Source organism: Gadus macrocephalus, chromosome 7 (genome assembly GCF_031168955.1).
Source record: "Gadus macrocephalus chromosome 7, ASM3116895v1".
NCBI classification, from domain to species: domain Eukaryota; kingdom Metazoa; phylum Chordata; class Actinopteri; order Gadiformes; family Gadidae; genus Gadus; species Gadus macrocephalus.
The window spans coordinates 4,256,693-4,269,158 of NC_082388.1; the positions used below are offsets into that span (position 1 = coordinate 4,256,693).

At 47.4% G+C, this 12,466-nt stretch overlaps 1 protein-coding gene across 1 annotated transcript in view; it reads right to left on the reverse strand.

The window, feature by feature from the left end:
- Positions 1-12,466, reverse strand: part of kpnb3 (karyopherin (importin) beta 3) — a 38,106-nt gene that overhangs the window by 9,603 nt on the left and 16,037 nt on the right. Inside the window, exons 10-19 of the mRNA XM_060055433.1 lie at positions 10,366-10,472; positions 9,217-9,341; positions 8,863-8,952; positions 7,795-7,968; positions 7,172-7,390; positions 5,711-5,794; positions 5,434-5,566; positions 3,966-4,087; positions 3,398-3,483; positions 1,780-1,963 (exon numbers count right to left, since the gene is read on the reverse strand). Coding sequence (XP_059911416.1) covers positions 1,780-1,963; positions 3,398-3,483; positions 3,966-4,087; positions 5,434-5,566; positions 5,711-5,794; positions 7,172-7,390; positions 7,795-7,968; positions 8,863-8,952; positions 9,217-9,341; positions 10,366-10,472 — 1,324 coding nt within the window. The remainder of the gene's footprint in view (positions 1-1,779; positions 1,964-3,397; positions 3,484-3,965; positions 4,088-5,433; positions 5,567-5,710; positions 5,795-7,171; positions 7,391-7,794; positions 7,969-8,862; positions 8,953-9,216; positions 9,342-10,365; positions 10,473-12,466) is intronic.

Below are 12,466 nucleotides of genomic sequence, written 5' to 3' on the forward strand. Positions count from 1 at the left end.
GGGGAACATAGGACCCTTTTTTTAAAAAGGGTTCTATGTTTCCCGGTCTGTTACTTTTTCCACCATAACTGCCAAATTCCGGCCGAGATAACTACCATTGCATGTCTTTACCTTTTGTGGAAGAGAGAGAGACGTCGGAGAACCTGACGCAGTATATTCATACGCCGGTAAACAAACCCGAGAAGCCCAATCCCTACGAGATCTCCCCGCGCTACGGCCATCCGGAGGCGCACAGAGCTTTTGGCCGTGATATTATTATACAATTATATTATATACTATTATATAAAGAGCTCCGGGAGTCACAAACGGCAACAATCACTTTCTCCTCCATGCTGCAGTTCACCCCGGACTGCACTGCACTGAGTTGGCCGGTTGAACGCTTATTGGCTGTTACGTTAGACAAGTCACTCTGTTGAACGCCGATTGGCTGTCATTACGCGAATGCCGCGTCAAAGTTTAAATATTTTTAAAGATTGATAGATTGCGGGGAACATAGAAAAGGGTCCTATGTTCCCCGCTTTTCCCAAAAAGGGTCCTATGATCCCCGGTATTTATGGCTACAGGGGAACATAGGACCCTTTTTGGGGAAAACCGGGAACATAGGACCTGCTCAATTTTGTTCTGCTCAATGGTTGAATCTCCTCGTGACTGATTGTTTGTATACAGCGCGCATGCTGTATGAGCGCAGGGTTGATGCGCTCCACTTTTTTCTGTGGAGAACCAGCGCCTTGAACATTAAGCTTAAAACGAAACCGGATCGTTTTCGCCCGTTTCGGCTCCGTGTGGACGGGGCCTTATTTCCAATCGGTCATTGTGACTGGAGACATTTAGAATTTTCGGTCCTCCCCATTTTTTTCCGGTAATTACCAGACAACGGGAACTCTGACCAGCACGTATTTGTGGTGCACCCAAGTTTTGAGTTGTTGAGGGGGGGGGGGGTTGGACCATGCCTGCCTTGCGCTGAGTTGTTGACGGGGGGGGGGGGGCAACCCGGGCAGCTGCACCGGTTGCACCGTCGATATTTACGCCATTGATTAATAATATCTTGACAATTAAATAAATGCCTGAAATAAATGCCGAATCTGTATCTCTCATAAAGAATATCGCCAGACAATGCCAAGGGATCGGTTCTGTCCCGAAAAACCCTCTGTCTCCGGAGAGACGCCTGTACGATAAGTGCGCCGAGGTCCATGGGAACACCCACAAATGGTGACGGCATTATCGGAGGAGGGGCTAGGAAGCTGCGCACGCCGATATAAGTAGCCGATCTCCGGGGAGACTCGCTGAAAAGCTGCTCCCGACCAGGTTTGGTTGCGAGCGTAAGTCACCATGGTGATACAGCGACGCTTAAAGAGATCGACTTTCATGGCTCAGCTAACCCAGGCTTTCAGTTCAACATACCTCGCTAACCCTCTAATCGAGCTTCGTAGTACAAGCCCCTGGATTGGGCTTTGCGGGTTTGTTTACCGGCGTTGCTATTGTTACCGGTCTTGCGTGTTCCAACGGTTTATTAGGTGTCTAATAAATCGCTGTGTAATCAATACTTCATTCACTGCCTCTTCCGTGGTTATTACAATATTATGAATAGACTGCTCTGTAAAAAAATAAATAATAATAATTATACCAGATACATTTTCAGTCGCACCGGTGCGCCCAAATAAAATATTTGGTCGCACTACCCCGAATTCTAGGCGCATGTGCGCCCAAATTAGGCGCACTCTGGAGCCCTGTAGCATTAGCAGAGGTACTCCGTATGCTAAGGTACGGAGGGGCGCTCACCTTGGCGAAGGCGTGCATGATCTCCGACAGCACGTCGGAGTCGGGCTCGGTGCCGATGGACTTGATGAGCGCATCACACATGAAGTGCCACATCTGTGTGAGGTAGTCGGGGCCGCGCACCCGCGCACACTCCAGCAGGAGGGGCATGGACTCCGCCGCCGCCACGCGCACACGTACAGGAGGGGTCAAGGGACAACACTCCTTGGGGCAGTGCATTGACGACGACATTGATTTCACTTAGTAATAATTACATCTCCCCACTTGTGAACGATCGTTAGCCATAAGCATCATTAGCAAATTGCAAAAACTATCGCCGTCATTAGAAAGTTGCCAACTATCGATGGCAAGTCAACACGCTAACTATCTTTAGCAAGTAAGCAAGTTGCTAACTATCCTTAGCAAGTCAGCAACCCAAGTCGCTAACTATCCTTAGCAAGTCAACAACCCAAGTCTCTAACTATCCTTAGCAAGTCAACAAATCAAGACGCTAACTATCGTTAGCGAGTCAACAATTCAAGTCGCTAACTATCGTTAGCGAGTCAACAATTCAAGACGCTAACAATCTTTAGCGAGTCAACAATTCAAGTCGCTAACTAACATTAGCAAGTTGCTCACTTGTAACCAAACATCGCTAGCAGGTGGAGGTTCCTCAGTAGACCAGGGGCCATATTACAGAAACTTCCTAACTCTGAAATCCTATCCTATCTTGATATAGGAAAGCATTTAGAGGTTTTGGTATTACAGAAGGAGGTTTCCTAACTTAACTTAGGAAGAAATCCTATCTTATCTTAAGATAGGAATTTATCGATTACAGAACTATCCTAAGTTAGGAATTTCTTAAGTTAGGATCCCTAAGTTAGGTGGCCATACACCCTGTCCTAAATTCAAAATAACTGTCAATAACTGAAAAAAATGGCAGCAGCACTGCTAGTAGGTCTGCTTGACAATGATGACGAGGATCAACACAACAGAAACGTGATGTCTGAAAGGCTACAGGGGCCGCATAATGATTTCTTAAATTTACCTGACAATATTTTAATTTCATTTTAACGCCTGCAAAGATATTACATTTTGAATTTGGTGGAAGAATTACTTTACTACTTTATAACTTCTCTTCTTGTTCCCTGTTTCGATACCCGCCATGACGTCGTACTAGTGCAACTATCTTGCCGTTATTAACAAAGATCCTTTATCAACAGTCTCTGTTAATGTTAAAAGTAACTTGTTCTATCAATCTCATGCATAGAAACTGACGATTGCAGATCGAAAATCTGATTTACATAACAGTTAGGATTACCCAAGTTAAGATAAGATAGGAGGCCAAAGATAAGATAGGAAATGGCCAACAGGTTAGGGACTGCTTCTGTAATAGGAAGTTAGGATTTTTCCTATCTTTGAGTCCCTAACTTAAGTTAGGGTGAGAAGTTAGGATTTTTTCTGTAATGAGGCCCCAGGTGCTTAACAACCACCAGCCCACACCTCAACATTGCTGACGACCCAGGGGGGGCGGGGCGGGGTGGGTCAGAGGGGTCAGGGGGGGTCGAAGGGGTCAGAGGTCGGGTCCTCAGGGTCAGAGGGCAGGTCAGAGGTCAGAGGTGAAAGGATATCATCATGGAAGTAGAACTTGAGCAGCGGCACCATGAGCTTCACCACCTGCTCCGTGTACTCCACAAAGCCCTCCTTCAACTCCTTGGCGTAGCACACCTGGAGGAGAGGGGGTGGAGAGGGGGGAGGGAGAGGGGGAGGAGCAAGGTTACCCACAGCATTACACCTGGAGGAGGGGGCGAGGTTATACACACCTGGAGCGTCAGGGAGGGAACGAGGTTAAACACACATGGATGGAGGTATCCACGGCGACGCATCGAGGGGATTCAATGGGAGAGAAATAGAGAGTGAGAGTGTGAGAGAGAGTGGTTGTTTGAGAGCTAAGGAGTGAGAGCCTTTGAGATAGAGTGTTGGAGAGAGTGATGGAGAAGGTGAGGTAGAAAGTGAGTGAGAGCATTTGAGAGAGTGAGGGAGAGAGAGAGCAATAGTGTGATCGCGGGGAGAGTGAGTGAGCTAGAGCGCGTTTGAGGGTTTGAGTGAGTAAGCAAGAGAGAGTGACTGCGGGGAGAGAGAGGGTGAGCATTTGAGAGTGAGACGGTGTGGGTGAGAGAGTGACAGAAAGGGAGACCGGCGGTCCTCACCAGCATCTGGCAGGCCGTGGCCTTCTCCTCCAGGCCGGCCGTCTTGATGCCGAAGCTCTGCTGGTCGCCCAGGTTCACAAACTCCCAGCCGTCGTCCTCAGAGATATTCTCCATGTCCTGGGCTGGGGGGGGGGGGGGGGGAGGAGGAGAGGAGAGGAGGAGGAAGGAAGGAGCGAGGTAGAGGAGGAGGAAGGGAGAGGTAGAGGAGGAGGAAGGGGAGAGAAGGAAGAATGAAAGGTAGAGGAGGAGGAAGGGAGAGTCAGGGATTAAAGTGAAAAAAAATCTTCTGACTGAAATTTTATTCGCGCTACAGCCAAGTCACGTGCAGTGTGTGAAACATGTTCCAGGTTAGGTTACTTGACACCTGCATATCACACAAAAACACGCACCTGGTAGTTGAATTTTTTTGCACCATGAACCGTAAGGCTTGCCATCGTTCCCCGTTTCCGTCAGCCATGCCCATCTCCATTTATTTTTTTGTGTTTTATCAATATCCGATACATCAGAGCCGTCAATCATTATAAGGGAGTTCATACAACACTAACACAACAAAGAGACGTAAGATGTGGCGCGAAAATGGTGTGTATATATATACATTTGTATATAATATATTTAATATATATTTAATATATAATCGGGATGTACATTAAAATGCTTGTGTTTTCAGTCAATTTTAACGGTAGACCTTTTAAATACTCACTATATAATTTGACAATTTTACCGGCGTTGACGTATGACGACATAATACACGCGTGTATTATGTCCATGTTCGAAACTGCATACTACCGTACTGCCGACTACATACTGCGCAGTATGTACTGTATACTGCATACTGAATGTGGGATTCAGTATGCAGTATACAGCAGACCGACTGCACCGCAGTATACAGTTTGCAAGTTTCCCAGAATGCATTTCGCGGCAGCGGTAGCGGTAAAGCTGCTAAAAGCTGTTTTAATTCTCGCTTCAGTGCTGTTAATACATCACTTTCTTAAGTTTTAATATTTTTTTATGCGAGAAAGTACCTATTTAGATCCTTAATATGCGATTAGTTTATCCAAATGACGCCTGTTTGTAAATTTGTCCCGACGTTATCGGAGATGTGAAAAAAAACTCCTCGGATCTACATTGATCTCACAAGTGGCCTCTGTGAACTCCAAATGACGGAAATCCGTCGTAGCGACGGAGAACTTTAATCCATGGGGAGGAGGAGGAAAGGGAGAGGGAGGAGGAAGACAGTGTTTAGCTTCACACACACAACCCTCGCTCTGGTCTTCGGTTGGGGGGGGGGGGGGGGGGGGTGACCAAGTATAAGTACAGCTCTAGTCCACGTGGTGGTTGGGGGGGTTTGATAACCCAGTATCAGTAGAGCTCTAGTCCACATGGTGGTTGGGGGGGGTTTGATAACCCAGTATCGGTAGGGCTCTAGTCCCCATGGTGGTTGGTGGTTGGGGCGGGGTTGATGACTTACTGTCCAGCAGGGCAACCTCGGGCTTGATGGAGGCGGTCTTCATTAGCGGGCCCATCACCACGGGGAGGTACTGCTGGAACTCCTTCCCAAGGATCTTACACATGCGCGCCCACGCTGAGATCATGTAGGAGATCTGAGACACAAGTTAGGATCAGACAGACAATCAAGAACACACACACACACAGTCAAGAACAAACAGTCACACAGACACACACTTTGTTCAGGTGGGAGGAGGGGGGAGCTGGGAGGAGGAGGGGCCGTAGGTAGGGGTACCCACCTGGGGGTCGTCGTCCTCTAGGTCGTTGAAGTCAGTCTGGGTCTTCAGCAGCAGCTGCATCACGGCCGAGGCATCGGGCATGAACTACAGACAGAGAGAAACCCAGGGGTTAGCTCTACACAGGAGAACTACAGACAGAAAGAAACCCAGGGGTTAGCTCTACACAGGAGGAGAACTACAGACAGAGAGAAACCCAGGGGTTAGCTCTACACAGGAGGAGAACTACAGACAGAAAGAAACCCAGGGGTTAGCTCTACACAGGAGGAGAACTACAGACAGAGAGAAACCCAGGGGTTAGCTCTACACAGGAGGAGAACTACAGACAGAGAAACCCAGGGGTTAGCTCTACACAAGAGGTGAACTACAGACAAAGAAAGGAGCATCTGATATCCCTACGATGCTGCACTGCTATGCTGCGTTCGTTAATGGTCGGAGTGGGAAACGGGTCATCTCCGATCTACGTGTGTTCAAACTACCAAGTCGCCAACCAAATGGGTGCATCGACGCTAGAACTACAGCTACAACTGCAAGAATACATATGTATTATTATAATTATAGGTTATTAATGCTAATCTAGTTCCGAAACATTAAGTGAACCGATTATACATTGGTGTCACCGAAAGAGACCCCTTCAATAAGAACAGATACTGTTACAACTGGTTACAACGCTAGATGCTGTATCAGTATCGATACTCAGGTTCAGGAAATCTGAACCGGTAACGGGAAGGAAAATCTCTAGTTTCATAAATATTTGGCCTGTTAAGCCCTTTGAGACTGTACTGGTGATTAAGGGCTATACAAATAAGTTACAATGCTAGATCGATATATACTTGGTATCGGCTGATACTCAAGTTCAGGAATCGGAATATGGAAACAATAATGGTATGGGAACATCTCCATCCCCATGGCTACCTTCTCCTTGCCGATGGCAAGAAGGTAGCCATGGCGAATATCGTAGCCAAATATCGTTCGACAGGAAATATTGTCCTGATATAGCGATATATATATTTTAATTAATAAAATAAAGCGCTCTAAAGAGATTTCCCTGCTCCCCGCGTCAAAGGCAAGTAACTGAAAAACTCAGTTTGGTCTATGAATAAAGACGGAAATCCAGCACTTTACCATTTCACAATCATAATGTATTCATATTCAGATGGTGAGATTAGTTTTGTTTTCTAGGCTTTTGGAGAGTCAGACAGATACTGGATTCTAGGGGGCCATGCCAATATTAAGTAGTAAAGGATAAGATACTTGCATCGCAAGAAGAAGGGTGACGATATATCGCCATAGCGATATTTTGTCCTACCCCTTTCGGAAGCAACAGCAAGGACTACGTGGACGTGGTCGCCACGGCTACCTTCTCCTTGCCGACAGCCAGGCCGATGAGGTCAACGATGGTGCATATAAAGTCATAATAACGTGTACAGAGTGCGTCTGGGTCAGCGTGTTCGTCACGGTTACCTTCTCCTTGCCGACGGCCAGGCCGATGAGGCTGATGCACTCAATGGTCTTCCCCCGGAGGAGGCGGAGCTCCTTCTGGACGGCGTTCTCCACGATGTGCTTTAGCGACGGCATGAAGAGGTCGTAGTACGGCACAAACTTCTCCTCCGCCGTGTCCGCCACCGAGGCGATGGAGGTCACCACCTGCTCTAGAACCAGCTTGGTACCCTTCTGGATCAACTGGGAGAGAGAGAGACTATGATTATGGACAGGTTCAGAGAGAGAGAGAGAGATGGAGAAACAGTCAGAGACAGAGAGAAAGAGAGTCACAGAGACCGAGAGAAAGAGAGGGAGAGCATGAAGAACAGGTTCAGAGAGAGAGAAAGACTGAATATGGACAGGTTCTGGATCAACCTCGGGGGGAGAGAAAGCATGAAAGAATGAACGACACAGACAGACAGAGAGACAGAAACAGAGCGAGAGAGAGACAGAGAGCAAGAAAGAACAGAGCGAGGGCGAGCAAGCGAGAGACTCAGAGAGCGAGGGAGACAGAAAGAGACAGACAGAGAGAGAGAGCAGGAGCACGACCAGGTTCTGGATCAGCTGAGAGACAGATGGAGACGGAGACGGACCAGCTGACCCACCTCCTGGAGCTTGGCCACCATGATGACGTGCAGGTGCTGCACCAGGCTCTCCAGGTAGGGCACCAGCAGGGACTTGGGGCAGTCCTCTGTGAAGTTGATGAGGGCGGCGGCCGCGTGGGCCTGCACCCGGGGGTTGGTCTGGTCCTCCATGGTCTGAAGCAGGGCCGATATCACCTGGGCGGGGTCAACCGAAACCGAGACAAATTAACAGACCGATGGAACTGAATGTGTTCCAATCAGTTTAAGATAAACTTAATAAAATATAATACGAGTTTTAACAGAATTGAAAAGCATTATGAATATGTGTAAACCCGAAACTGGATAGTTAGCAGGGGTGTAACGATCCTGCCTCTGTCAGCACACGTTATTACCGAGGCAACCGTTTCAGTTGAGAACGCAACCCTGGGCTTAATGATACCCCCCTCAGAAATGTTCTTCAAACAGCGGCCTGCACTGCTCAAGTACAGGCTGATGCTAGGGATGTGACGATCTATCGATGTACATCGATAAATCGATTGATAGGCGAACGATCCAACTGCATCGATGCATATTGCTGTACTATAGGCTTTTTTTTTTACTCTAAGTTAAGCCATAAAAAAAGCTTTTGCACTTAATTGCAATGTGGCACTTTATTATTTGTGTGAAAAATGTATTGTTTTTGTTTTAGATATACGGATGAGCAAAGAAATAAAATGTTGAAATTATAATTAAGTTGATTTTTTGGAGTTGATGTGAATGTAAGACGTTGTGTTGAATGGGCATATGATATTGTGTCATATCGATCGCATTCCCCTGAATCTAAATCGTATCGCAGCAGACTTTCGATATCGGCAGATGTCGTATCGTTTTACAATTAATTGATTTAACATTGTATTGGGAGGAAACCAGAGATTTACACCCTTATTAATCAGGGAGATTAGCAAAATGTATTGCGCACAGGAGGTGGGTGGGATGTTAGAGCTTGGGATAGCCGGGGGTTAGGGGTCAACTGCAATGGGTCGATCGTAAACAATGTCTTCCCATCGGAAACCAAAAAGTTACTGGTTACCGATATTTTCACCTCCTCACCTTATCGTGGAATTTCTTCTGGAAGGTTGGGGCAAAGTCTGTGGCCATCTGCCCGATGGCGTTACAGGCAGCGTAGCGGACTCTGGGATGCTGGCAGAGAGACACACGGCAGGGAAGAGTTCAACCAACATGACCGCAGGAATAGGTGGGGGGGGGGGAAGAGAGAGAGAGAGAGAGAGAGAGAGAGAGAGAGAGAGAGAGAGAGAGAGAGAGAGAGAGAGAGAGAGAGAGAGAGAGAGAGAGAGAGAGAGAGAGAGAGAGAGAGAGAGAGAGAGAGAGAGAGAGAGAGAGAGAGAGAGAGAGAGAGAGAGAGAGAGAGAGAGAGACACACACACACACAGAGGGGGGTCTTACGGGGTCGGAGCAGAAGAGCAGGACGAAGCTGACGATCTCGCTCAGGATGGCCTCCATCTGCTGGTGGCAGCCCTCCCCGATGGCGGACAGCGCCATGAGGCCGGCGTGACGGTACTTCCAGTCCGCTGGGGGGGGGGGGGGGGCGGGGGCGTTTGTTTATTTGATGATTTATCAACACATAGATCCGCAAATGGACAAGGAATAAACTGTTGCCAAGCAACACATAAACACACTAGCTTAACTGTGCTGTTATACTCTTTATCAGCACTCATAGAATGCCTCTTGTCCAATCAAATTACTTGGTCGGAACTAACTGTTGTATAATGTCCGTTATCATGTTCCTCTTCCTGTGTTTTAGTCGGCGTGACCGCCTAAACGTACTCCCAGCATACCCAGTGGACTGTATCAAACGTTGCTCATCTATACAGCGTACATCTAGCTGGACACGCCCACTTGTGACAGGAGAATCCAGATTCCCAAAAGGCTTGAGACAGCTAATCACGCTCACACAAAAGTGGTACTTTCCGGAAGGTGCTTAAGTTCACTCCCCTACGCGGAGTGAACGCTCAGGAGGTAGAGTGGGTTGACTGTGACGTTGCTGGTTCAATCATCGGCTCCTCCTAGCGGAGTGTGGATGTGTCCCTAAGCGAGACGCCTCACCCTGACTGCTCCTGACCAGCTGGCTGTCGCCCTGAGGGGTCGACTCCGCCGTCGGTGGGTGAATGTGTGTATGAACGGTTGAACGAGTGGGTGAATGGGTGAACCAATGTGTGGAATGGTGAACGTGTGTGTGGATTGGTGAACGTGTGTATGGATGGGTGAACGTGTGTATGGATGGGTGAACGTGTGTGTGAATGTGTGCTTGAATAGGTAACTGTGGATGAATGTGTGAACGTGTGTATGGATGGGTGAATGTGTGTATGGATGGTTGAACGTGTGTATGGATGGGTGAACGTGTGTGTGGATGGGTGAACGTGTGTATGGATGGGTGAACGTGTGTATGGATGGGTGAACGTGTGTGTGGATGGATGAATGCGTGTATGAATGTGTGAACGTGTGTGTGGATGTGTGAATGTCTGTATTAACCGTTGTAAGTCGTTTTGGATAAAGCGTGTGCTAGATGCCCTGATAGTAAATGAAGAGACTCACGGTTCTGGAGCATGGTCATGATGTGCTGCTTGATCATGGGCAGGACGATCTTGCCTCCCAGCCCACAGGCGATGCGGTCCAGAGCGCTCTCCCCAGCCACTGCGTTACTAAGGAGAGGAGAGAGGGGGAAAGGTCAGTACCCCTGAAGGTCCCACAGCCTGAACCCCCCCCCCAGAGGGGAGGACCGGTCAGTACCCCTGAAGGTACCCCAGCCTGTCAAAAACGTTGCTTGCCTGTCAACACAATGTCCGCCATGTTTCTTCACCGTTTAGCTAGAGAACAAATTTGCAATGTGAAACAGCCAAAGTGGATTTTGAGTATCTATTGTTGGATTCGGACATTCAGAGCTATTAGTACGAGCCAGTATAAAGCCAGGAAGAATTGACACAAATAGAGGAGGAGGCTGCTGCGGCTGCAGCTGAACACGCCTTGCCTGTTGCCGAGGAGCGCGCCGGTTTGCTATGGCCGCCTATAGACTAACGTAGAGTCCCTGTGCTGCAACGAATTGCAGCGATTCCAGTTTCTTCTAGAATAAATGGCTGAATCTGGCAAGGACGGGGCCATGTGTGTAACCTCTCACCAAGGCTTTACGCCTCATCTGAACAGTTGGGTATTGGATACATTTTTCCGGACCCAGCAATTGAACTGGAAACACCACCCAAAGCCCGCCGGGAAAAACAGACGTCTGAGCATAGAATAATTGTTGCTGTTTTTTTTAAACATTGGCTACAATAGTTTTGAGTCCCAGGGAACGTGACAATGCAGTTATCCGAAAGTAGCCGATCTTATTGGCAGAGCAGAGGCTACGTTACGTTAGCTTGAAGTCTGTGTAATACTGTATAGAATAATCAAGGCATAATTTATCTAATCAAGGCATAATTTATAATTTATCATAATTTATCAATTTAATGTTGCTCTCATTCTTTCTTAAGACAGTATCGGCTTCCTGTGTTTTCCAGGCCATCAGAGCTAATTACTCAGCACCAGATGGGACAGACGTACCGCGGCTACCAGGAGACAGTAGATGCTCAAGATGAGCTATGACTATTTTGACTCTACTTTACACGTTTTATTTGTGTAAATAGTTCATATTTTTTCATGAATAAAACTTCTAATTTATGTTGGTTGATTTGTTTTCTAACCCAAGTGCTGTTATACTAAAGTAAGCCTACTGTATAAGATAAGAACTTATACGATGGATAAGATAACATTTATTTCAACTAGGGGAGAAAAGGTTGAGTACAAATACTTGATATGCTGAGCTAGGGCTGGGCGATTTTGATCGCGATGTAATTTTTAGAGAGAGAGAGAGAGAGAGAGAGAGAGAGAGAGAGAGAGAGAGAGAGAGAGAGAGAGAGAGAGAGAGAGAGAGAGAGAGAGAGAGAGAGAGAGAGAGAGAGAGAGAGAGACACACACACACAGACGGCGGTCTTACGGGGTCGGAGCAGAAGAGATTTTAATCGCGATGTAATTTTTTTCTACGGTTTTAAATGAGACGTTCGATTAGCCGACGCCTTAAAAAAAAAAAAAAAAAAAAAAAATGTTTTCACAGACCCGCGAATACAGCGCCGCACGTAACCAATCAGTTGGAAGCGGGCCACATCACGTTTGGTTGTGCAGACACAACAACATACATACATGTGTAGCTAGCAGCAGCGCGAAGCCGCAGTTAAGTTTGCAGCAAGACAGTTCAGACTTTAAAAATGAGCGAGAACTCTGTGGTGAAACGGATCAGTGTGTCCACGGTTCGGTTCAGATAACCGTTTTGGGCCTCGGTTTCGGATACGGTTCGGATTAGGATCATGTCCGTGATAGTAAAAAGGCGGACTTTTTGGGGGGTTTGGGGGAGAAACACAAAAATGAATGAGACCCACAGGCTATTTGCAATGTGTTAATTGACTGCAATCAGACAACTTGCAAGGCTTTTTTGTGCAATAAATGTTCCCCTAAATGCATTTGAAAACATGGTGCACTGAGTGTAACATGTAAGGGATAACGGCCGACGAGGCTTAGAACTCTGGCGACGAGCGCAGCATGAAGCCAGAGTTGCCTCTACCTGTCCATTATTTCCATCGAACCGGTCGACCTCGAAGGCCGTTAT